We start from the raw sequence: 27,231 nt of genomic DNA, 5'->3' as shown, positions 1-27,231 counted from the left end.
TTTTCAGGTATGATATTCTTCTTGCATTAAGCCTTACCGGATGGTGAGTTCCAGTATCTGTGCCAGTCTATCGTGAAGCAAGTTTGCCTAGGGGAAAAAAAAAAATTAAAATTGAATTATTAACTCCTAGATATTGAGCTGGGCTACAATGGGTGTGCCAGGCCATACTCAGGTGAGTGTGTTCCACACTGCCACATGTAAATCTAGGCCACGTTTCTTAATTTCCTTTCTCACTGCTGCAAGGATTCTGAGCCTTAAAGATGTATTTGAGATTGGGTGAGCCTGTCCTGGAGTGCCAAGAATTACAGAGCAAATTCTGCTGCGGCAGACAGGAGTTTAACAAACCTGAAATACATTTAGTTATTTAAAATACATAGTGGGTTAAATGCTGCTCCAGCCAGAATGAAATAGGAATGGACTGTGAACCTGGATTTCAAAGACAGCAAGAAAGAAGAATTAAGGTGAAGAATGTACAAGTCACCCATTACCTTCCAAATGGTCTAGGAACAAACACAAACACACTTCAAATTACTGGAATCTCCCACCACTGACTGCAGTGGAGACAATACAAAGCATTGAACTTCTAAACAAGTAACAGCAGCAGTGACATGACAACTTAAATCACCTTCAGTCAGCACATGCCCACTGATGCCTACACTGATATCCTCAGTGCTAACATTTTGCAGAAACTCACTTTGGTTTCACATTGAGCTGCAATTTCTTCAAATGGTGCTTTTTGGAACTTTTCAATCACAAGACGCCTCTTTTCCTTTTCCTGTTCTTCAAGTCCATTGTTATCTTAAAAGAATAATAAAAAAAATTAAAGACAAATGCAATCTTTGCCTATGAAGTATAAGAAATATCAAATATGCACTACAGAAGTGAACAAGGATTGTGCCTGAAGTGATGCAACCATTCTCAAGTGACCTGTCATTGCTCCTAAAGCAAAACACAGATTAAGTTTTAGGGAGATGGCTTCAGGACCAAATTTTTCCCCTTTCTTACTAAGTCTTTAATTAAAAAGTAACATGCAGGCTCTCTTTTGCTTTATTGCCTGCACTTCCCACTTACTGCACACAGGTTCAGATCAAGAGGAAACAAGAATCTTCCAATATCATGCTGACAGGTGGCCAGAGTTTTCTTACTGCTCAGAATGTGTCTACTGTTCTTAACATCAATGTTTAATTCATATTTTAAACAGGATTTTGGTAGACTGATAAGTATTAATTAGCAATTACTTATAGTGATATGAAATAAGGAATTGGGATAATTCTCTGTTCTTGCAGCCAGGTCACTTGTCAGAAAAACATTCTTTTAAAAATCTCAGTACTTTAAAATCCACAACGTGTAATTTACAACCTTTTTTTTTTGGAATGCATTGAAGACCCAAAAATCTTAATACAAAAAAATACTCAAGTTACCTCATAAGTAATCACTCAATGTAACTAGAGTATCTCACATTTATAGCTTTGTCTGTACTGCAAATGTAACAGATGACAGGCATTTCCAGATGCTTTTCATTCAGCCCCATTAACTTCAGAAAATGAATTCACTAACATTATTAAGATATCATTTCAGAGATTTAGAAATAAATAACTGGAGTTCTAAATAAATTTACTAGCTGAAAAGAAAAAAAAAAGTAATATTTTATGTTATTCTGGCCTCCCTTTTCTTCAGCAGTTCCATTGTAATCATGAACTATGCTGCACAAACACAACTGTAACAAGTCTTACCAATGGCTTTCTTCAAAGCTTCAAAGGTGATTTCTTCAGTATTATCAACCTAAACACATAGGAAAAAAAAACTCCTTAATCATCACATGTAACATATAAGGTTCTAAAAAATAAGGAATATGATAAAACACCGAAGACCAAAACAGCCAGAACCTTTCTGCCTTACAAGTCTCCAATAGCTTCATTTGGACTTTCTGTGACAGCCAACAGATCACAAATTCACATTTTTAAGCCACTGCAATTAGTGAGGAGATTTTTATCAAATGAGATCAAGGAAAACTTTCCAAATTGTACTCAAGATGCTCTATGGCAACAATACTTTACAAATGCATTTGGATTTTGGCAGAGGAATCCTTTAGGTCAGGAATAAACTATAGTGTTTCTATACTATAAAATCACAGTTCTTAGGCAGCTTTTGCCAATAACATCAACTGCTTCCTGAGGCTCCTGCTGAGTTACCAGCAATGTGATACTAAAATAGGAGCTGACAGTGGAGTGCAGAGTGGAGAATGGTTACTGCTTTAGGCTAACTTTGTACCATGATGGATCCAAATCATTTGGTGCTTACATCATAAACACTGGACTTAAAGGGCTCTTCATAACAAGCTATGTCTGATGCACTGAGAAAATCTGTTCATCTACTGATAGGAATATCCATTTGCTGCTGCAGATGCACTTCACCAGGAATTGCTTGAGGAGGCAAAATTACCAAAGTGTTTCAATTCATTATAGACCTAGTTTCTATACCAGAAAATATATTTATAGTGAAGCCACTCTCTTGGCATTAGGGGAGAATGTTTAGATAGCCGAACAGTCTTCACCTGAACATAACATGGTTTCTTGGCTTGAATTTCCTCACTTCAATCCTTCCAACATGGGAACAGGCAGCACTTTTGTTCTTCTTGATAAAAACTAACTCCTTAGAATGGTCCAATATGATTTAATATAAGAGGTAAGGCAGCAAAAATTCCCTTTATTCCATTCAGAAGATTATGAGTTCTATGAATTTTTAAATTTATTGGCTTGATCTACTGTTAAGGAAAAGGAAGTAGCTGTTTCCTTTTTACATGAGAGTTATTTCATCAGCTGCAGCTGTAAATTATATTTTTTAACAGGTTCTGCTTAATAAGCATGTATTCTCTACCTCTGAATAAATAAAAATTAATAAATAATTTTTTGTCAAATATTTGTGGATATGGCTACAGATCAAGAGTATTCAGGTTCTGAAATCATCTTTTATACAACTCACATTTGGTAAATGTTAGTTGTTTATGGCTGGCTTTCATAGTGCTAGTTAACCTCCACATTAGTTGCTGATATTACACAGCATTATACTTGGTAATTAATACTCCAGAATCACTACCTGCATTTACAAATGGAGATAACTGTGGAATAACTCGCCTTCCTGAACAAGATTTACTAACAGACTTGGCACCACAAAAAATGTTGAGTCTGCTGACAGAACAATTGCATTTGCACTGTATACAATAACAGCTATTTTATGGATAAACAGTCTTCTATCTCAGTGCAGAAATGATATCATACATCATTATGTCCTAAAACTTCCATTAATTAAGTAGGTAATCCTCTCAATCTTAAGGATTTATGCTTGCTTTTTTTGCAATTGAGTTCTGCTAATGGTTATGGATTGCTACACTGACTAATCTACACAGCAAGAAAACCAGATTTCATGTATAGGTATGAAGGTGCAGTCAGCTAACTGGAAAATACTGTTTTCTCCTTTGCTTTGTAAACAAACCTCATAAAGCAAGAAAAGGAGGAATACTTTGCTTCCTGTGTTCCTGATTAGTAAAATTCACGTTTTTAAGATATAAAAAGGAATTAATTATCTAAGACATTGGACTACATTAAGACCACATTAAGCTGAGAACACATAAAAAGATTTTATCTACAACCATTACATCCACTTCAAAATAGTCTATGTATCAGTGCTTGACATAACATCAGCATAACTTAAAATCTGAAATGGAAACTTCTTTCATTTAATTCTACTTACAAGGGAGCTGTTCAATTACATGTAACCACATATAAAGCGTGATTTTAAAAAAGAATAGTTATGTCAAACAGTCTCAGTCCTGTGAGGAGCATTAACTTGCTTCAGAAAGCTAGAGATCTGATAGCCTCATTTATTTTTCAAACACCTTTTTATTCTTTCTACTTTTATCTGTATCCTTGCTAAAGCACAAAAGCAAGAAGTGAACACAAAAGATTATCTGAGGTATAATGAGCACAAAGCAGAAAGGAATAATAATAGTAATAACAGAATAATAATAATAATGCAAAACATCACTTCTGTCTAAAGTAAAGCTTGCTCCTTTGCTATAGCTTAATACTGAATTTTTAACTAACATTCAGGTTGACTCAGTCCACACATTTTGCTTCTTGTCTCCAGGCAGTTTGTGCTTGAAGATGTCAAAAGTAGGAACCATCTGTACCTCATCTGAGGTACAAACACCTCCATTTCAACAGCTAATCTCCACTGCAGCCAGCAGAAATCTACTTTATAAAAATCAGCAGAACCTTGAAAAATATTCTGTAGAAGTAGAAATTTATTTTAAGAAATACTTCAAATGAAGTGTCAAATGATGTGGGATAATTTTAATTATAATGTGGTCTTCCTAAGGGGTAATTAACATCAGCTCTTGTACCCTACATACGAACTTTTTGCTGCTACTTTATACTGCCTGTGCTGCATGTCAAACTCCTCTGGAGAGGAACAGTGACACTGGTGCACACAGCCTGCCCAGTCTTTACCTGTCCCACTCAGAGACTGCAGGTCTCCCACCAGGCTTCTATTTCCCTAGGCTTGTTTCTCACAGCCCCAGGCTGTTGAACAAGTCTCTCAAATACTTCAAATGATACAGGGGTGCAGATGTTGAAGTTTACTGTATCCCTCAAAAGGCAAAGAAAACATTTTAGAATATTTAATCATAAAATACCAGTTGTTCAGCATGTAAATAAATGTATTGCTACACCATAATCTGTAGTACTATCTGTAAAAACTGTAGTGACAAAATACTTGACCCTTTTAAACAGTAAGATTGTTATTTTTATATTTTATTTTTATTTATTTATATTTTGTATTCATTTATACAATAAGAGTGTCTTAGACAACACATTTCTGCAAATACACAACTTAAAAAAACAAACCCTCCAAAGTATTTAACACTGCTAGAATAATGAGATATTTGACTTCCTGGGAATACTTGATTTACATTCCCCTCTCCCTCCACTCAAGATGCTGCTTTAAAATAATCTGTGATTTTCATACCTTATCCTCTATGCTGCTGCCAGACAGAATATCCACCTGAAGAGACACTGTGTCCACAATACTCTTCCTCCTGGAGAGTCTGTCCTCATCTAGCATAAGAAGAAATTATCTCAGTTTTTTGCATAACACTCTTGAAACATGTTCAGTCAAATTTCTACCCATCAGATGCAGATATATTTCCATATGCCTGTTAACCCAAGATCATCTATTTTATCATTTGAATTGTGAAAAATGATACTGAAATGATTAAGAGTTACTGCTCTAAATTTCTAAACATGAAGAAAAATAACCTTTTCATAGTCCCTCCCTCCTCTCATTACAGATCTTTTCAACTTTCCCTTGAAAGTCCAGAATTTTAAAAACTTATCTTATTCAAATGCATAATAATAACAGAGTACATGATGATACATAGCTGTAAAATCCTTTACAAAAGCCTGAAATTTTTTTTTTTTTGGTTGCGAAATTGAAATATTAAGGTCTTAATTTTAAGGTATTCTGAAACAGAAAAAGGCTTATTGGAATACGATTCACTGACAGAAGAAACAAAGATTTCTGAATGGAAATGAACAACAATCCTTCCTTATTCTTGTTGCTACAAGTACCATATTCAGCAAGTCTAAAAATCTACTGGGTGAAAAAAATTCTCTCAATTTCTCACTTCCTACAAATATTTTAGCAGGTCCAGCTGGCCTAAAAAGTTGTCAGAGTAAGACCAACTGTGCTGATACTAAAAGAAGTACAAAAATTTAATTAATGCATAAGGAGATTATGATCAAACGATCCATCAGTTGATGGAATCTCCTTCTGTGATTGCAGTCCTAGGACACTGCACCACTAGTGTTTTCTCATCTTTGACATTTAATATATTAACAAAAAGATTCTAATGAACAGTAAAAACACATTTGAAGACTTGTCACAGAGACCCTCTGATAAAGAGATATTTAAGTGGCCTGACTTTTGTGTATGTCATTTACAAAATGATGAATTGCAATGTCACATTTTAGATTTTAGCCAAGATCAAGCCATTTGGACGGTGCTATTATTATTTGATGACTTGCACTGCACAGTTAGAAGCAGCTACAGGCACTTGATACTAAAAAAAAGAGGACTGTAAAAGTCCCCCATGACAAGGCCATCTATGCTGGTTCTTCTGCAACCTTTGTTTAAACTACTTCTACCCAAGCAAAGTGCTTTTGCAGTGCAAATATTGAGCATGAACAAACAGAATTTATTCCAGCAGAGCTAAACATGTTCAGCTTTTAAAAACCAAGAAATAACTTTCAGAAGTTGCATAAATGAAATGTCATTTTAAGATCAAGAGGCAGTGAAAGAACAAGATTAGTGAAAACCACCTGAATTCTACTAATATTTGCCAGGTTCTCAGAGACTCTGAGCATTTGAAATGGCATTCTGAAGGATTTACTGAATTTTTAATCCCTGATGGCTCACTGGTACATGACCAATCCATTCCAAATCTGAGGAAAGCACATCAGCCCCCAAGAGAAAACACCCGACAAAACCACGTCTCTGCTGCCATCTTGCTGCTCTCTCTATAAATGACACACAAACACCGGGAGATACATTTTAGGGACTACTTTGGACAGAATTCATTTTTGTAATGGAGCCTCACTGAACTTGCACATGAAATATGCCCATTTATCTCTAAATTCAACATATTAAGTGGGTAAATCGTGACAATTACCACTTTTTTCTCTTATAAAATGTGTGTTCATCTACACACATCCTCAAGCCCAAGGGCTTGATGACAGGGATGGAGCCCCAACACCCACTGGCCCAGCCCCTGCCAATGCTGTCCCAGAAGCCTTGGCCGCATTGCCCAGGTCCAATGGGAGCAGCTGTGTGTGTGAGATGGGGTCCATCACTTTTGACAAGGGACAATGGCTTTAAACTGAAAGAGGGTAGATTTAGATTAGATATTAGGAAGAAATTCTTTCCCATGAGCGTGGTGAGGCACTGGCACAGGTTACCCAAAGAAGCTGTGTCTGCCCCATCCCTGGCAGTGCTCAAGGCCAGGTTTGATGGAGCTTTGAATAATCTGGGATAGTGAAGGTGTCCCTGCCCATGGCAGGGGGCTTGGAACAAGATGACCTTGAAGGTGCCTCTTTTCCTGGGTGAGGGACTCTGTTCTTTGTGTAGTCATTATCCTGAATGGTCAGTGATTAAGATGAATCATCATTCTTTGAACAACTGAGAGCTTCTTCCAACTTTCTACAGGTTTTTGTAATGTCACTCCAAGAGGTAATTAGTACCATCACAAAAATGATACCTATGGCTCTACTACCTGCTCAGGAAAACAAAACAGGAAACTACTTTTTGGTAGAGTATAAAATCATGAGCAAACACAACAGCAAATCCCACAGCAGCTAACATTGCTACAGGCATGTCAAGGAGAGAAACAAACAAAAAAAAAGCATAAGGAAACACTAAATCCACCAAGTACAAGACAATTTCTGGCCTAAGGGTCTTTAGGCATTCTAAAAGCATTTTTTGACTGCACATCCTATAGGGACACACCACAGGGCAGGAGAGCAGGCTGACCTACAGCTCATTTTTACCTTTTGACTTGTGTTTGCATTTATGAGGTTTTTTGCCTGATGGAAATAGAGTCGAATTAAATATAATTATATTTATATAAGTATATGTAGACAAAAAATTACTGAAAGCCTTTTAAATTATTAGTTTTCTCCCTCCCTCAAGTAAGAAAGAGAAACATGTATAAAAATTTGCAAATACAAATGTCTTTCTAGTTGTTAAGAAGTATCAAGACATGGAACAAAGACAAGATGAGAAAATTATGTTCTATAAGTCATTGTTAAGCATCTTAACACTGATATTTTGAAATAGCAGAAATAATTAGGATGAAGTATTTACTGGCTTTTTGGGTTCAACCCTAGATTTCACAGGAATAGAAAAAAAGGGACTGTTTCTTTATTAAGATTAATGATCTCTTTTGAAACACTACATTCTAGCATTATAATCTTAACAGCAGAAATGTAACATTTCATTGCAGTAAAAAAAGAAAAGCTTAGGAATTCAAAAATATTCACTCGGTCCTGATTTAGTTCAATGAAAAACTTGGGAAGCTCAATATTCCACAGGATCAGAGATTCATTAACTGGCTATGGCAACAGTCAAGAAACAAGTTTTGGCTGCTGCTCTTCATAAAAAATTACAAAATCCCTGAACCCATCTGATTCACATTCACTAAGGATTAAATGGCAATTTCTCATCACCTGCAGAGGCAGTTAATCACACACCTTCAGCTAAACTCAATTAATGCTGATGTCAGAACTTGCGTCTCTTCCTGTGTGGGAATGCATTTTTAGCAAAGTATACAAGAAAATCTCACTGAGGTCATTTAGGTACAAATATATCTGAGCTTCTAGAAGAGGCCTAACATAAATTTCAAACCAGGTTATCTTCCTCACTCCATTCTCATTCACTCAAAGCCTGCAACATTTCCTCACTTGCTGCCCACCTCTTCTGCCAATACTAAAATATAACGTTAACTGGTTTGTTAGGTGCCAGAACAAATAAGCATAAGAACATTATCCATTTTTAGAAGACAACCAGCAACAGAAAACAGACACTGTGGCTATGCTGGAACACAACACTAATGTGCCTGCTTGCATTTGGGACAAAACCACACCTGCTGTCTGGAGAACTTGATTCCTCCCACAATAACTATCCCAAAGTGAGATTCAAGAGCAGACAGTAATGTCTCTGAATCAGACTGCAAGAGAACACATCTGGCATTTGCTATCTGTATGTACTTTGGTTCCTTCTATGTGTGAGCTAGAGAATACAGAAATCACATTTTACTGCTAGGTGCTTTAAAAAGGCCATGCTTCAGGCTGGGGTATCCCTATGTCTATTACAATAGCAGCCAGTTATATACAGCCACAAAACCCACATGGTTAAGAACAAATTCTTCAATCTTTTTTTTTAGCAATTAGCTCAATTTGCTGTTGAAAATATATTAAAAGCAAAAACCACTCAAATGTCACATACTAGCTAGTCCTTCTCACATTATTCACTCAGCCTGTGCAGCACCAACTCCCACAAACCTTCCTCAGGCAACACTTTTTTTCCCGTTACCTGACACTAAGCTTGCATAGGTACCTGATGGAGGAAAATACCTCATTCTTGTTTAAATTAACATCTGCTCATTGACAGTTTAACTAAGGCAAATAAATCAGCACAAGACTGTATGGCAAAAGGATGGAGTATCTTTCATCCAATGTTTACATGAAAACAATAAAGTAAGTTGACTTGTATATTCTTTCCTCATTTTCTAGATCAAGTTAGTGCAGGTATTCTTTTGAAGCAGAGACTTCATTAAAAAGAATCAAAGTGGCTTCTAGGACCTTTTGTCTCACTTCGATTCCTTAAGGAAAAAAAAAATGTTTGAAACTTCTTAGCAATAATACAGTAGCTAATGAGAAAAAAAACCCCAAAAAACCAAAAAAAACACCTGGAGAAAAAATGATCTGATTAGGTATGGTTGCCAAGCAGTCACATTACATTTCACCGGCACACAACACATTAAGAAAACATTCTTCAACACATTAGGAAAACATTCTTAATAACTGGTACTAAGTAGTGTTGCTACTAATCACCACTTACCTGTTACCTGGGGCACATATGGAACTGACAGTCTTTCCACATTGTATCCACTGCCTCCTAATGATTCTGCAATCTTGTTGGTCAGGAAAAACAGATCTGTTTCATCCTTCTCTAAGGACTTTGGAAGACTGTCAAAACATATATTTGAAGTTATTGTCTACCAATAGATATTTGCTCATTAAGTAAAATATTTTTCTAATGTCTGTGAGCAACCAAGAAGGGTCAATGGTAATGATTTGATAGAAATAAAGCTTGGTCAGTTTTTTAAGAATGAATACACACCCAAAATCAGTCCACTGAAAAACCTCTGCAGTATTTTAGATTACTTTAACATTTCTTCTTTATCTGAAATACGTTCTTCACCTATTCTGCTACATCTTGAGAGAATATGATCTCTATTAAATAAAAAAACCCCAAACCTGCACAGCAACAGTAATATTAATAGTAATTAATTAATTGTAATATTTGTCATTTGCCAGCAGTGTGCCCTTGTGGCAAAAAGGACTGAGGGTATCCTGGGCTGCATCAGAAGGAGCACACCAGGAGGTGGAGGGAGCAGATCCTTGCCCTTTATTCAGCTCTGGTAAGGCCACACCTGGAGTGCTGAGTCAGGAGCTGGGCTAGCCAGGACATGTAGGGAGCCCAGCACTGGGCTCCACAGGGTCACTAAGGTAGATTACTACTGATGCTGAAGCATCTCCAGTGAAAACTGAGAGAGCTGGGTCAGTTCAGCATGGAGAGGAAAATTTGATCTCAGAAGGTGTACAGCTCCCTTAAGGGAGGGAGGGTGGAAAGGCCTCAGAACTAGGCACCTCTCAGTGCTGCTCTGTGACAGAACCAGAGGCAATGGGCACAAACTGACACTTGTAAGGCTCTGTCTGAACATCAGGAAACACTTTTTTGTGCAAAGGTGAAGGTGACCAAGCACTGGTGCAGGTTACCCAGAGAGGCTGCAGAATCTCCATCTCTGGAGATATTCAAAAGCATCTGGATGTGGTCCTGCACAATCTGCTCTGGGTCACCCTGCTTAAGGAGGGAGCTTGGACCAGATGATCTCGAGATCCCTTCCACCTTCACCCATTCTGTGATTCAGTGAAAATGTATTTTGCTGTGTTAGCACACTGAGCATCCTATTGTGTATAAATGCCTCTGACTACTATAAAAAGTATGAAGCCCACTTTTTTTTTTTTCCCTATAAGTGTACATGCTTTTAATGCTTGGGATTCTTCTGCCTGTCCAGAACACCATAAAACCTCTGATTTTTTTCATATATGAAACATTTCTCAATGATGTATGATTTTTAATAGCAAAATAGGGGCTTCACTGTCCACTAATTCCCATTTTGTATCTACTTACTTGGATTTGTCTTTGAAAATTGTTTCTGGTAGAAAATAAGCTGCTTCCACATTTCTGGTTTCAATGACCTGAAAAAAATCCTCATGTCAAATAGTACAAATGGAATAGTTCCATAGTTGTTTTGTTCAACATCTAACCTTCCCTAACATCAACCTCAACACAAATGAGATGTTTGGGATTTCTTTTAACCAGGGAAAGAGACTGTGGCTCTCACCCCTTAGACTAAAAATCTGGTTCTCATGGTCTTGTGCATGTCAATACTATTTTACCAAAGACAGTGGGACCGTAAAGTCTTGTACCAGATAGGGATTTGGCCCTTTATATATGGCACCATAAGCAAAATAAAATGCTCTATCTTGAGAGAAGATTATTTTATTTATAATCTTAAGAGTCAGCAAGTAATGCCATGAGAGACTGAAGATCAAGAACAATGTCAGTGGACACAAATAGGAGAGATCAACACAAAAAGCAAGCACATGACACAAGTTATTTACTGATTTTACAGTAGACTGTGTATTGTTCTAAATGACCTGAAGTATTTAACCACGTCTTACCTTGCTGACATGCTGACAGAAGGCAGGCACTGCAATCATCTGACTCAGGAAGTTTAGATAGGCTGCAACCAATGCCATGACACCACAACGATTAAACATTGGCAGATTATCCTCATTGATGATGGCAATATCCTGAAATATAAGGGGTTAGCATGATGTTTTCCAAAGTTAGCAGGCTGTCCTGACTACATGGAAGTCAAAATTATCACTGGTTACACTATCAACACTATCTGACATATGATGTTTATCTGCTATTACTTAACATTTGATATCTCTCATCTTAAAATTCTAGTCTTTTAGATCACTCCTGAAGTAGGAATATATTGATCTGAAGTTAGAGAGCTTAAAAGATTCAACCATTATGAAGAAGAATAAATGTACTCAACTCAAAATTCTGCTTCTCAGACAGGAAGTACAGGTTAATGACTGGTAGTCTCTTGTCCTTACCACCTGTTGATCCTAACATTTTCTCAGGAAAATTAGAAACAGCAGTTTGATAATAAAGATCACCAGGGTGAATCACAGATCAAATAGAGGGAATTATTTAATGCATATTGGCACTTCTATGTTTAATCAGATTGCATTATTTTTGCTCTAGTAAAACTCCTAATGTCATTCCCACCAAGTAAGGATTTGGTTCAATTACACATTTTAAAATTAAGGATGCACACTGCATTTCAGATGTTTTATAATATAGCTGCACATTTGGGAATAAGGTTAATGACAGAATATACTGGGAACACAGGGCCTGATTTCATCAACTTTCCAGGGCACATGTTAGCAGTAGTTTATTTTTGATTTCAACACAGATAAACTTCATAAGTTATCCAGTTTCCCTGAGGACTGTATGCAAGTATGAGTTAATATTTGAACCTATTATAGAAATGTTAAGGAAAAAAGCCTAAAACACTGACAGAATATTACTCTAAGGTAAGATTAAATAGCCTGGTTACTAAACTAGTTACTAAATAGTTACTAAATTATTCCCAACCAATCAATTAATTATATAGAAGTTTTCATCCTGGGTGCAGACAGTCCATACATTTTATATAGAACACAAGATCATGTGTCAAGAGAACACCTTGTCAATCTGCTAATGAGTATCAGTGATTCTAATAAATGTTCCAACAAATTTCCACATCTGCTGTTTTTCCTGAACAGCACATGCTATGGAAGGTTGTTACAAAACCGATTAGATGAAGTGTCCCCATTAGTAAGTGGTACATACAAAGTGCACTTCCTTAGTGATCAATCAAGTTCAGACAGAATTATGAGATTTCCAATTTGAAGATCAATATACAACCCCCCCCAGTTCTTCACATCTCCAATTACGTATTTAAATTGTCAGTCAATGAACTCAATATAGACTCATACCTGCAAGGCAATTGCTAATCGAATGAGGTCAATAACCACTTCTTCATTGGCCAGTTCTATTGTGGTAAGAGCTAGAGATGTAAACAGGAGCTCAAAGTTCTTCTGGACATTGTCTTCTTCTTTGCAGCCTAAGTAGATGTGTCTGTACAACTGCTGACCATGCTATAAAAGACATAAAAGAGAAAATGGGTATTAAATAAAGAATAATTTAGGTTAGAAAGATCTTCTGGTCCAACTCTCTACTCCAACAGATTGAGAATTAAAAAACCAAAAAAGGATAAAATACATGGTGTACACATACATAGAGAAACAAGTATGTGATTAATCAAGTAGACCTCAAGTTTTTAATAACAGCTTCTTTATAAACACTGTACTGTTCTATTTTATTCCCAAATGTACAGATAGAGAAGATGATACAGAGAACTGCATGATTACTGCACAGTATCAGATGTTGGAATTCATTTCCTGTTGAAATATTAGAAAAAAATTGCCCATTCATGAAAAGGAGAAACCAAAAAGTAATCTTAAAATATTTTTCAAGAACATTTGAGTAACTGATGAGCTCCAAGTGCTATCCTTGCGAAGACATCAAATTTGTTCATTAAGCAACTCCCCTTCTTTTTCAACAAGAAAAAATTCTGCTAGAAGGTGTTTCAGAAGGTGAGCAGGGCTCAATTACCAATGTGTGTAGGGAGGCTGCAGCTCCAGTGAAAAACACAGGTAATTTAATGACACTCTTCACTTCAAGAGTGACCTTCTTGTCATTACACTTTGCCTAACCAAAGTAAATCAGTAAATAAACTATTAACTCAACACAAAAGAAAAATGCCAACACAAGAAACACAGGATAAGCAGCAGGTGTTGTATGGAACACAGAGCTCAGTACCACTCCAGCATTCCTAATCTGGAGGGGGGCAGAAGTCTTAATCAGCTGACACAAATAGTTTTCAAGACCTAAAGACTAACTCTAGACATATTAATACAGCTCTAGGAGGAGGAAGAAAAGTAATTTTCAACCTCTCTTTTTCAAACAGGACATATTTACTTAAGAAATAGTGATGGCATTGTTGGTCTTTTCATTACTTCTAAAATCAAAGACTTGTTCAAATACACACTGTATTTAGAAAATAGGGAAATACAGCTATCAGAAAAGCACAGAAACTACTACAAAATAAAGGCTGGCTGTTTAAAGACCCAGTATATTTGGAAAATAGAAGTAATGAATTTTTTTATCCCACTGATAAAGAACTGCACTCAAATAGGAAAATAAATGATTATGTGGATTTTATCAATATGCATCTTTCTAGAAGACTGGAAAATGCAAGAAGTTAAACATTTCCCTTCAAAGAAAGGATAGATATAAACTGGGTAACTGGTCTGAGACAAAGAGTTTTGGACCTATGTTTGGTTCCATTCCACCTGTGTATGATACAAAATTGCCTCAGGATGCCCAGGTAACGTCAAACAACCCAAATGGTCATCCAGGTGTTAATGAACTTTTGGAGATGCCTCATCCCTGTCCTTTGATTATGCAGACCATCTGGGAAGAGCAGGCTGCTAACATGCACATCTACACCAGGTGAGTAACAGCAGCACACAGATAATCATTGACTGACTTCATTTCCCAGGGTTGATATATTTTTAGAAGCCTGTATGATCTTTTCTTGACTTGTGAAGAATCACTTTTCCTCTTCTGCCCTTTTTCTCAGATCAATATTAACAATTTAAATATGTAGTTTGACAGCTACAGCTTTCATCTGGCAAAATACATCTTATCCAAACTGCTTCAAATCATAGATATTAAATTAATTAATTACAATTTAATTCACTTTTTAAAAGACACATTACTAATAATTGCCAATGTTGGAGTATTTTTTTATTTTTGTATTATTCCAGTTGAACAGGTACTGGAAGAATATTAACTGGACTAACCTATAGCAAGAACATTTATCTTGCAAAGTTACTTGAATGCTGTACAACTCTAGTTTGCATATTATTACATATGCAGTATTTTGCCTACTTCAGTATTTTCTGGTTTTTGTTTACATACCTACACAGATAAACCAGAGTCAGGAATGACACAGCACAGTAACAGCTTTATGCATCTTTCCCACATAAAACCCAAAGTGTTTACTGTAAGCAATTTCACTCCACTTAAGTATCAGCTAAAAAAAGACAGTTTTTTTTAAAGCCAAATATACTGACAAGTCACCTGGTACAAAGTCTTGTGAAAACAATCTTTTAAGAAGATAGCTGTTTTGTGCAAAGTTAACTTTCTTTGACATCTTTACCTAAAACATAAAACATAAGTCCCTGTACCACAGCTATAAAAAGATTTCTAAATACAAAATTGTCTAAAAATACAGCAAAATAAAAGCCAAACTAGTGAAAAACTGCTACTGAGCAAAAATTAAATGCTGCACAGGGATTTAACAACAGGGAGATCTTTTCAGAATCATGGATTTGACATATGCTGTTCTAATTTCATACATATGAAGGTTTTAACTGGAGACATAAATTAAAATTTTATTGCATGGAATCACCTTTCAAGTATGTAGAAAACCTCAACACTGAAACCACTGTAATTTGATTACAATAATTTGATACTGATCTTTGTGACTTGTTGCAAAACCACAGTTGCAGAAGAAAAGCAAAACCATTGGTTCAGTTACTTATTTCTAGGTAGAAAAGTGATGTTTCATTCTATTACCTTTTTCATGAAGCTCACGTCTTGCCTTGAAATCTTGTCTCGTTTTATCTTTAGATCAGAAACATCTGGTATTATTCTACAAATGAAAGAGATGTGTTGTTTCAGAAAAAAAAAAAAAAAGAAAGTTGGAAATTAAGGGAATGTGGAATGCAGGAACTATTCAAACAGATCTTGATCCAATTCCCATTTTAATTATATCCATGCTTAACAAGTATATTCAAATTTCAGTTGAAGATGGAGAACCAGAAAGAGAATTACGACAATTGTGTATTTTTTTATCTACATAAAATAAAAATAAAAAATAAAATTCTGTCTTCTACATGGCTAAACCATGATGTTTGTAATAGTTCTTTAAGGTACTGTGCTCTGAGGCTTACCTGTAAAACTCTTGCCATGAATAAATGAGACTGAGCATCATGCATTTACCAAAACAGTACATTAATAATTCATATTAGCAAAACCATTTAAAAATCAACAGTACTTGTCATTCAGGTAATGTAATGAGCTGGAATTTCAAGCAGGCAATAAATGAAGAGCAGTACCTGATCCCTCTGAGCTTGGCTCTGTTGTCGTGCCGATCGATGAGGTTGTGCAGGATTTCCAGCACCAGCTGCCTCAGCTCAGAGTCCTCCATGAGTGAAGGAGACAGCAATGGGTCCAGAAAGGGGGCAGGAAGTGCATTACTTATTGTCGTGGCTTTGTATCCTGAAGTCACCTGTTCATTGTTTTAAATAAAATTCATGTGTCATTACTGCATTGTAAGAATTAATTGCAGCTGTCACTCACTTTTTAGTGGGATTGCTCTGGCATCCACAAGGTAGATTCAAACTGAATTTTTGTATTAATTTTGAGAATTCCTGACCTTAGTATGAATTTGGAAGGACATCAGCATACATTTTCAAATTAAGTGCCTCATGTTAAAAGGATTTTTCAGGATCCTTTCTTTACAAACATACTCCGAATCAAAAAATAAAGGTATGATTTATGATTTGTTTTTTTTAATGAAAAAAAACATATGGCCTATGAAAAGTTGGAGGGCATAAACTGAAGATGATAGGAATTCCAGTCAATAATTACAACAGAGATTTTTCCATTTCAGGTTATGAGCTGTTCACATATGGTAAACTCAAGTGAAATAAAAAATGGGAAATCAGGGCCTATATGTACACCTCAAAGATTTATGGGTACTATTTTATTGCAAAACATGAAGTAAGCAAATATCACTTTCTTAGAAATCTGGTGCCACAGTGTTATTTTAAAAATTAATACTACCTCTGATGTGTCTCATTCAGTTACTTTTAACTGAAGCAAACTCTGCAGGTACACAAAGAAAAAGAAACTTCTACCTAACTACTAATTCAAATTTTAATTAGCTGAACATCTACAGTAGCCAGAAATATTTAAACTTTATCATCCCTTAAAATGGAGGTTACCAGAATATTACAATCTCAAAATATATTACAAAGTACATATAACCTGTTGAGGATGAGTGGAGCAAAATTATTCCAAATTTAATTATTATAAATGCAATCGTATTTTCATCCAAGACTTCCATTATAATTGTATCTTCTTTATATATATTCCATATCCTTATAGTTTTTACATGTGAGCTGTGTTTTACTGGTTTTGGCTGGGATAGGTAATTTTCTTGACAGCAGCACATGTGCTACTGTGTTCTGGATTTGTGACCAAAGCCGTGCTGGTAACACAGAGATGATTTGGCTACTGCTGAGCAGGGCTTACACACCTCCAGAGGAATATCCCATATTAAAATGTGTCATGTTCAGCAGCAGAACAGGAGGCAATTTGTGAGGGCTGCCACTGCTCTGGGACTGGCTGTCTGTCAGTTGGCTTGTGGTGAGCAGTAGGGATTTTGGTTTATTATTACTTCTTTTTCTCGTTTCTTGGTTTTGTTTTTCTTGGTTTCCTTTTTTTACTTACTAAACTGTCTTCATCTCAACCCACTTTTCTCACTGGTACTGTCCTGGTTCTCTCCCCATGCCCCTGGGGGCAGGGTGAGTGAGTGACTGGGTGGTCCCTTGTGCCTCTGGGTTAAACCACGACACTGAGCGAGCACGGTGCCCCCAGCTTAGCTGAGGGCTTCACAGGGACGTGGCTGACAGGAGCACCAGGGGACAAGAAGGTATCTGATCAATCATTCTGAAAGTGGAAAACGACTGATATCACAAGCAGCAAGGCTGCAAATCTAAATGCACACTTTTAATGAAGCGCCAGATTTCAACTGCCTGTACAGCATTAACTTGTCTGTCTGGGTATGCATGACAACAGGCTAATTATGTTATGAAATATTATTCTTTTGTAAAGAATACATGATGTACAATGCTGGATTTTTTCCACAATATTTATCAATGACTAATTTATTAAGCATCAGAACAATGACTTTCACACCTCTGTGCCATGATGGGATTTTACTTCCATATTCTAAAAGAGATGCAAACAAAAATTCATTGTCCAAAATGTTAAATCCCTTCCACATGTACACTCTGACTCCCTTAAAGCACACTTACAGGCTATGTAGCCCACAAAATCATTCGAACAATCTTTACCTGTTTTAATGGAATTTTAATACTGGTGAGATGTATATTGTCAGGAACAGTTTAGACATACCTGAGTCTATGTTTAATGAAGATAATGTGCAAAAATGACCACCTGAGGTCCTTCCTAACAAGTTTTCTATCCTTAAATTGCAACTCTGAATGCCCAGCTCTTCTGCAAACCAGAGTCTTAGATTTAGACAAGCCAAGAATAGTTTAACCTATTTGCCAAACACCATACACGAGTTTCATGCCAAAGAAGGGACAGAAACTCTTTTTTTTTCTGTCACAAACTTTAGTTTGTGACATCATTCCCCTATTTGAGTCACTAAACAGTTTTCAGCTTCTCCAACAAAACAGGCCAGGATTCTACTGGCAAGAGCCTCCTTTACTACCCACTTCCTCGTTTTTACCATCTGGGTTTATTTCCAGAAATACTCTTTGAATATTTACAGTTGAAAAATGTATTTGTGATAAAAAATTCAATCACACCTTACAAGAAATTTGGGAAACATTAGGAAGGAAAGAACAACTGTGTCTGAGGTATCTATTCCTATGGTTTTAAAAACATTGGCCATTCTACTAATTACTACTTTTCCAGGCTCAGAGATAAAAGTGATTTCACTTTGATGTTGCCAATACTGCTGGCAGGACTCAATCTACTCTAGGATGTTCTTTTGGATCTGCAGATCCAATTATAACTGACATTCACTGAATCCTAAGAGGTGGAGGTATATTTCTTGTGCTGTTTGTAATGTAAGTTGGAAAAATGCTTTCACAATATTACACAGTAGAATTACAGGTCCAAGCAATATGAATATGCAAATATATACATAAAGTGAAACACTGAGTGTTTATAACATATACAGTGTTTATAACATATACTGATCAGAAAAGGCTTACCATAAGTAAAGATCTCAATAACATGATTTGAATCCTTCTGGTTCCCAAATCTCTACAATTGGGAAAAAAAATACAAATTAGGTTTTCTTGCATATCTTTTAAATATTATTCTACTGTAGACATTATTCTCATTTTTGACAAGTAAATACATCAGTCTTGGAAGGAATGCTGGATGATCATAGATAAAGAAAAGTATTTCCAACTGAGTTGCAATAATGAAATGTTTTTGTAAGACACATTTATAGGAAGGCTTAAAAAATGGATCACATTCAGTTGAAGAAAAAATTAAATTGTATATGTGAAGCAGGTATAAATCTTTATGTTTTACTCAGAAATCTCTAAAATGTTTGATCACTACAACCCTGATAGCTTGTTATTTTCACAAGCATCAGCACTGAAAATTTCTTCTGGATTAAAATGAAATTGAATCTTTTAAGAAACGCAGACATTTTTTCTTTAAGACAGACCCTAAAACTTTGAGACTGGAAAAAAGTTATCAGCAAAACTGAAAGATTCCTCATCTTTCATATCACAGGAAGATACATGAAACACTACTTGACCTGTTCTTCATCTGTTTTCATTTTCCTCCTGCAGGTACTAAAAGTAGCCAAAGAGCTAAAGGTATATAGTCACTATTCTTGCAAGGTCTTAGGAGAAAAAAGTGCATTTGGAATAAATTGCTCCATTCACAGAGATTCTTTCAGGAAAGTAAAACAGGTACAAGCCATTTTCTCCATTAAATAGTGTAAAGGAAGATCAACCCTCTTCACAAAAGTTGGCCTCTAGACAACAGTGGAAGCTTCTACCTTAATGGGCTACTATCCTGGCTGTTTGTATCATTCAAATGTCTTGGGAAGCTGAAACCAAAATTCTAAGTAATGCCAGACTTTATCAGCAATCAGAAAGCCTTCTTTGCTCAGAGTGACATATGCACATCATACTAACGTACTGCTCAGACACATGTTTACACAGAATCTCATAAATGGAAAACTATGCAGTTAATAAAAAAAAAACCAAAAAACCAACCACCACCCCCAACTGTTTATCCAAGTAGAGAATTTCATATGGATTGGTTCTTCAAATACTTCCACAATGAGTGACAACTGCCTGGCACAGACTTGTATCTTCCATGGAATAGCATCCTATGCTGCAGGGATACTGTAGGAAAAGCTTTAAGAAGCTGGAGACTGACAATGACTTCCTACCCAACCTATTAGGGGATCACTTATGTGGTGCAAAGTGTCTGTGCACATATGGAAAGAACAGCTGCAGCCTTTTCAGTGAATTCCTCATACTGAGGAAATGCAGTCTTTTAAACAAAATTATACCTGGAAAATTATACAAGGAAAAGTTAGTGTAGGGTGACTTTTAAATTATGGGTTTATTAAGTATGCCCACTTATAACTTTCTCCTATTTCTAAATACATAGGAATAATCCAAAATTCACTGGAATTTCTGCAGTTATTTCTTAATCTGAAGTCAACTTGTACAGAATTAAAAAAAAATCCAAACTTTAGAAATAGTTTGTAAATTATGCAGCTATTTGAAAAAATGTGTTTATAATTGAATTCCTCTCATTCCCAAAATCCACATATAAAAAGTAAAAAGTTATGGCATTAACAACGATAAAGTACATAATTTCAGAAAAAACTGTACAAATGCAGAGAGAAAGAGTGTTCTAGTGAAAAACAAACTGCCTTCCAATCAGTTAATTTTTATCAGTAAAATGTCTGTAGGTTGACTTCATATTGTTGACACTGAGCTTGGTTTTGCATAGTATTTAATACAGCCCCTAAGGAGTGAGAATTTGCATTTCACTTTTCTTAATGTCTTTCACTTCTTAATTTATCAGGATTCTAAAATCTAGATTTTTAATTTGAAATTTAAAAATGTAGGATATACAAACCCAAGGTTACTAGGATCCAGCGATTGTGAAGTTGTTCCCAAAACAGGTACTTTGCTCATAATGAACATCATAATCTCTGACCTCTGGTAATCTGGAAGATTGCTTCCAAAAAATCCTAAATAAAAACAGAATGAAATCACAGAACAAAAAGAGATATAGGGCCCTTGTCTTTATAAGAAAAGCCTTTAATACAAGGATATATTAAAATACAAGGAATATATTAAAATACAGGGAATGAACATATGACTTGTTTTAGGGCATATTCTCATATTTATTTTTGCTGAATGATTTTAGCGAGTCTTTTTCATGATACTTTCATCTTTGAAAACTAAAACCTTCTAATTTTATCCTCCTTTAAATATACAACTTAAAATAAATATCTGGTGTCTATTAACTTGTACCTAATGAGGAACTGGAAGTGTTTCTCATGGCACACAGTATAGTTACTTTTGTCTGTTAAGCCTCCAATAAATATTACAAGTGAGGGGACAGAAATCCCAGAGACATATAGTATTTTTGGACTGTTGCTGTTCTTGGGGAGTGGTGAGGTGAGAGCTTCTGTGCCAGCACCATGGGAAAAGGAGCACTCCAGCATGGGGTACAGGAAGGGTTCCTGGACCAGGAGAACCTCATGGCAGCAGAAAGAGTCACAATGGCTGAGGGTACCTAGGCAGGGCCAGGAGAACTGTCAGGCACACACACACCTCTCCTGCCTTAAAAGTATCTCTCAGGGAGTGCTAGCATCAGTTGACAGGAAGGGCACTGCAGCTCTGCCAGCTCCACCAGGGACGAATGGCTTCCACTCACAGAAGACCCTGTCCTCTCTCAGCTCTGCACCCACCACAAGTGAAGCAGCTGCCCAGACACAGTTCCAGTGGGAACAGCTGCCATTCCAGTGCCAGCTGCAGGCTGGGCCCTGCTCTTAGTGGGCAGTGGGCACAGCTGTGGCAGCACACCCAGGGAACTGAGATAACACTGTTATTCCCAACATTCCCCAAGGAAAGAGATCGGGGGCTTGGGTGAATGGCAAGTCCAGTGTGAATCAAGTGTGCCCTGGCAGCCAAAAGAGCCAACTGTGCCCTTGGTGCACCGAGCAAAGCATCACCAGCTGGCTGAGGAGGTGACTGTCCCATCTCCACTGCACTGCTGCAGCCCCTCCTTGAGTCCATGCTTTGGGTACCTCAATCTAAGAACATCAAACACCTTCCAGGGGGGCAGTGAAACAGCAGATGCTGATCTCTCTCTGGTGACCAGTGACAGGACATGAGGAAATGGGATGGAATTGCATCAGGGAAGTTCGGATGGAACATTAGGAAAAGGTTCTACACTGAAAGGAAGGTTGGCCACCCGATCATGCTCCCCAGGGAACTGGTCACAGCATCAAGCCTGACAGAGGTCAAGCAGTATCTGGATAATGCTCCCAGGCACATGGTTTAGCTGAAGCAGTCCTGGGAGGAGCAGGGACTCCTGGGAGAGTTGGACTCAATGATCCTTATGTGTCCCTTCCAACTCCAGATATTCTACTGTATTACTATGAAATGGTATACCATTAACTTCAGTAGAAAGAAGCTTCACAAAAGGTTGGTTTGTGGGATTTTTTTTTTAATAGGAGTTGAACATTTTAATTGGGAACTCTATGAAATGGTGAGAACTAATCTACTACATACTAATTACTGCTCTTCAAGGCAAGTGAAGGTACAGATCAGTGAACAACCTTTAAGCTACATCTCCCTTGCTCTTTAAGAAAAGGAATGCATATCATAAAGGCATCCCAATATGTAACAGCACTGTCATAAAGGGACAATCTGAGAAAGGGAGAGAAACTGTTGAGAAAATGATTTCAAGTGCTGCGCATTAAAATACTTCAGTTAAGTCATGGTAGCACAACTGGCCATTAGGTGTCATTGTTGCTACTATGTTTAACATTCATTTCTATCCATTTTAAAGCACTACCTACGAAAAAATGTATTACTGTATACAACTGTTTGCAGTGATTTTCATAGAAGGATTAATAGTTCTGTACCAAAGGTAGAGCTTTCTACATTTCAAAGGCCACATAATAATAGGATTAAAATTAATTTGAAGTCCATCAGCATTTTTAATTTTCATAACCTTCTTGGCTATGTGTTCAGTTAACATTTAAAAGAAAAACCTTTCAGGAATCAAACACATAAAGCAAGCCTGAGAATGAGAGGCAAACACAATTAGAGAAACCACACTTTGTAGTGTTTCTTAATAATTCAAGCTGGTCCAATATCATCTCCTTAGGGAAGAGGGGAGAAATTTTAAGTGAGCTTGTGTCAATTGTATTACTCACCAATTGTTTGAATAATTGCATTCTGGACAATCCTCTCATCACTCTCCTTGGAGCTTATGCTTAAAGTGGTACTTTCAGCTGAACTGCGCCTGTCACACAGCTCAAAGTCAACGCTGATGCGCAGGTGCTTCAACAAGGTATTAAAAACCTCCAGAACTGTTGGGCCTGGAAACAACAAATAACAGTGATTGCACCTGTCAAGAGGGAGGTATCTGAACAAAATTAAAACTGGGCTTTTCAATCCATTTTCACAAGTAATGAGAGTAGGATTATGAAGAGAACCAAGTGAATTGGAGTGTTTGAGGCATCACAGCTAGGAAAAAACTTCTGAGGTGTGCCTACACTTTGATACTTTAGAAATTAACTTGGAATCAGGAAATACAGTCAGGTATGTATGCATAATCCATTATGATCCACTACTGAGTCTGGTCAGGATGGAGGTAACCTGATTTTCCTTGTGCATGCTCCACCCATCAAACTGTCTTTATCTTGATCCATGAAACTTGTCACTTTCTATCTGCATTGTCCCTGTCCTGTGGGAAAGGGGAGTGCAAACAGCCCAGAGTCAACTCACCATGCAAGTTTCAGATACAAAACAGAAGTGGATGCTGAAATTAAGCATCAGTAATGGATTTAACTGCAGGTACTTGCCTCTGAACTTCAGTTATTTCAAAACCTGCTACTAAAATCCAGTTCTATACATTGGATCAAATCATGAGCTCTTTCCATCATACGGCAAAAGATTTCACAAGTCTGGGCATGCAAGTGGGTCTCATATAAAGAGGAAGGACACATTCAGGCTCAAGCTAATGAAGCAAAACAGTAATATTTCAGCAGGACAGCAAAGAACATCAGGAAAAGAGCACTAGAGTGTACATCTCTTCATAACTACTCTTATTTCAAGGAACTATCCTAATTTTAAATTACATATTTCACCTTATTTCAGCTTCTTCACAGTCAATAAGGTAACATTTCTCAAAGATCATTCTACTCCCACAATACTCAGGTCACAGCTGTATCACAAAGCGACAGTGCTCTTGACATTTTGTAGTGACACACAGTTCTCTCAGACTTTATTTCTAAAGAGGAATACCTGCCTTTCACAATTTTTTCACTAATTTTTTCAATGCAAAAGATTTATGTAAGAGTCAAATAACCAAGTGTTTATGCCTGGAGTAACTGCAAACCAAGTAAGATTTCAAGCATCGATCAGCACAAAGGAAAAAAAAATTATACACAAAACCTTCTCAAAATGTTTCCAATCAGTCTGAAATCGAAGTGAAAATGAGCACTACCCTGCAAATTTACCCTCTGACCTGATGCCTTTAATTTAATACAACTTACCTATTGATCCTTTAGCTGCTATTGCAACTGCTTCCAGAAGAACCTGAATGATTCCAGCACGAACTCTTGGTGAATCCCTTTTGCGGACATCAAGGTGTCCAAGGATTTCTTGTATTACATGATGGGAATATTGTGCCTAGTGAGAAAACAGACAGAAAATCTTCATCTGTGACTTTAACAAGAATAAGCTCATACATCACTCAGCTATGGTCATGACCATGTTCTTATTCTGCAACATTTTCATTCAGAAATGTATCAAAATTAGAATCAATTCATGTCTAAATATGGATTCAAAAAACTGCCATGACAGATGAAGCAATACAGGCTCATTCAGCCAGCCCAGTATACAAAAGAGTCTTTTAAAATATCCAGGAATATCTACAAGCACAGAGGAAGTATGAAGTTGTCCTTCACTTGGCTAACTGGAGTTCAAAGAATTCAGCACCATTGATGTAAATGGTGAGAAAACTCAGCTTTCTCCCACTAACCTGGCCTTTTACACTTTGATCTTCTGGGCATCTGTGTTTGATGCAATCAAAGAATAATATCTTGAGGTTCACAGCAGACAATGAGAGTCATAGAATGACTTGAGTTGTAAGAGATCTTAAAGACCATCTCGTTCCAAGTCCCCTGCCATGGGCAGGGACAGCTTCCACTAGACAGGGTTGCTCAAAGCCCCATCCAACCTGGCCCTGAACACTTCCAGGGATGGGGCAGCCACAGCTTTCCTATACAACCTGTTGTAGTACCTCACTACTCTTCCGGTAAAGAATTTCTTCCTAATATCCAATCTCTACCTTCTGTCCTTCAGCTTAAGGCCATAATACAGGTAGTCCACTATTAAAAATCCTCAGCACAACAGCTGCACGTCAAGTTGGTCTTTCGGGTTGGAAAATCAGCACAGCTGTATTGGCATGGAAAAATAACCAACCTGAGAGATTTCTCTGTCAAGCACCACATCACACGAGCAACCCTGCTCCTTGTTCTGGACAAGGACCACCCCACTACCTTCCCTTGAATCTTTTGGATTCTTTGACTTAATCTGCTGTCTACCATTAACATGGTGAAACCTCTTCCATGTGCTTGAAACATGTATGCAAGAAAAAAAAATCCAGGAGAAAATCCTACCTGTATAGAATACATGATGATTTTAAAGCAGGAAACAGCAAATTCATTAGGATCCCATAGTCTATGATGGTCTAAATGCCTGTAAGCAAAAATTAAGACATTATAAAATAATTGCATTCTACATATATAATAAATGGTATCTTATGAATTTTCTCAAAATTCACGTCAAAGGGATTATTTACTAACATAAAACTTCTATACAATGACTTATGAACCAGGTGAGAAATTTAGAACTTCAAAAAAGCACTTGTTTTCTAGGTTTAGGATATGATCACAAAACATACGGCTGAACAGAAATTCCTGTTCTGGAAATTTAAGGAACCTAGTTACACCTAGTTACAAACACAACTATATTGTAGTAAAGAACACACTATTTCCACACAGAGTGCTGGGACATTAGATGCTTATTTACATGAAAGGGATCTGCTGAAGGTTGCAACACCTTGAAAATTTATACTTTACAGAGGATACGAAAGTTGTTTTGAATTAAAATTTGCAAAATAATTAGGGCTGAATGATCCATCCAGAATAGAAATATTTTTGTTTTCATGGTGATTCTATTAATAAAATATATGGAAAACAAAAAAGAGCTGCTCTTCATATGTATATGCCTTTATGCTCTGAGGCATTTCAACATTTACTGCAAGAAAGACCAAACAAAATCCCAATAAAAATGTGTTGGTTTCTCTTTAAATGGACTAGGAACCACAAATGAGAAAAAATTTATCAGCGTTTCAAGAAAATACAAAAAATTCGGCTTAAGCAGAAATGTTGAAAGCTATGAAGAGAGCACACAGATTTTTGCAGAAAAGAAATCTGTGTCCCTGAAAAAGCATTAAAAAAATAACTGTGTTTTTTCAGTCTGGAAGATTGAAAAAAGGTAACTTTGGATGCATTTTAATTGGTATGATTTAGGTTTTGAAAAAATCAAAACAAATCCACAAACGAATTCACCAGTGAACAGCAAATATGCCAAATCAACAAAAAAACTTTGTAACAGATAATGAATTTAAGTTCTGTTCCTAAACAGGTATCCCAACTACAGAATCATTACTACTCTCCCTTTTCTCAAAGAATTTAGGAAACACATAAAGCTGCTTGAAACAACAAACTGAAAAGCTCTGGAGGTGTAAGAAGCCTGCACTGTGAACACAAAAGGACTGGCTGGATGCTGTAACTTACTCTGCCTACAATCTGGAGATATCAATTCCCTCGCTGGGCAGCTGCTCCCAGCCCAGTCACCCGCATACACAGGTCTCCTTCAAGGCTGATTAAACCAGATGACACAAAGCACCTCCTATGCTCTAAATTATCTTGCACTCCATTGCAGAGATTAAAAAAAAGTTCTGCCATTTTGACACATCACATACCTTCAACAGAAATCCCTACAGGAAAGAATGTCAGGAATTTTA

The 27,231-nt window shown here is 36.8% G+C and overlaps 1 protein-coding gene across 11 annotated transcripts in view; it reads right to left on the bottom strand.

The window, feature by feature from the left end:
• EFR3A (EFR3 homolog A) overlaps window positions 1–27,231 on the bottom strand; it is a 76,216-nt gene that overhangs the window by 4,250 nt on the left and 44,735 nt on the right. For all 11 annotated transcript variants that reach the window (XM_038126738.1, XM_038126734.1, XM_038126737.1 and 8 more), the window contains 15 exons: window positions 25,820–25,898; window positions 24,692–24,827; window positions 23,348–23,512; window positions 21,031–21,145; window positions 19,125–19,176; window positions 16,209–16,381; window positions 15,667–15,742; window positions 12,957–13,118; window positions 11,583–11,714; window positions 11,029–11,096; window positions 9,673–9,800; window positions 5,026–5,114; window positions 1,734–1,782; window positions 695–798; window positions 38–87 (listed from right to left, as the gene is read on the bottom strand). In XM_038126738.1, the coding sequence (XP_037982666.1) occupies window positions 38–87; window positions 695–798; window positions 1,734–1,782; window positions 5,026–5,114; window positions 9,673–9,800; window positions 11,029–11,096; window positions 11,583–11,714; window positions 12,957–13,118; window positions 15,667–15,742; window positions 16,209–16,381; window positions 19,125–19,176; window positions 21,031–21,145; window positions 23,348–23,512; window positions 24,692–24,827; window positions 25,820–25,898 (1,578 nt within the window). The remainder of the gene's footprint in view (window positions 1–37; window positions 88–694; window positions 799–1,733; window positions 1,783–5,025; window positions 5,115–9,672; window positions 9,801–11,028; window positions 11,097–11,582; window positions 11,715–12,956; window positions 13,119–15,666; window positions 15,743–16,208; window positions 16,382–19,124; window positions 19,177–21,030; window positions 21,146–23,347; window positions 23,513–24,691; window positions 24,828–25,819; window positions 25,899–27,231) is intronic.

This window comes from Motacilla alba, chromosome 2 (genome assembly GCF_015832195.1).
Source record: "Motacilla alba alba isolate MOTALB_02 chromosome 2, Motacilla_alba_V1.0_pri, whole genome shotgun sequence".
Lineage (NCBI taxonomy): Eukaryota > Metazoa > Chordata > Aves > Passeriformes > Motacillidae > Motacilla > Motacilla alba.
This window is presented reverse-complemented; position numbering and strand designations above follow the sequence as displayed.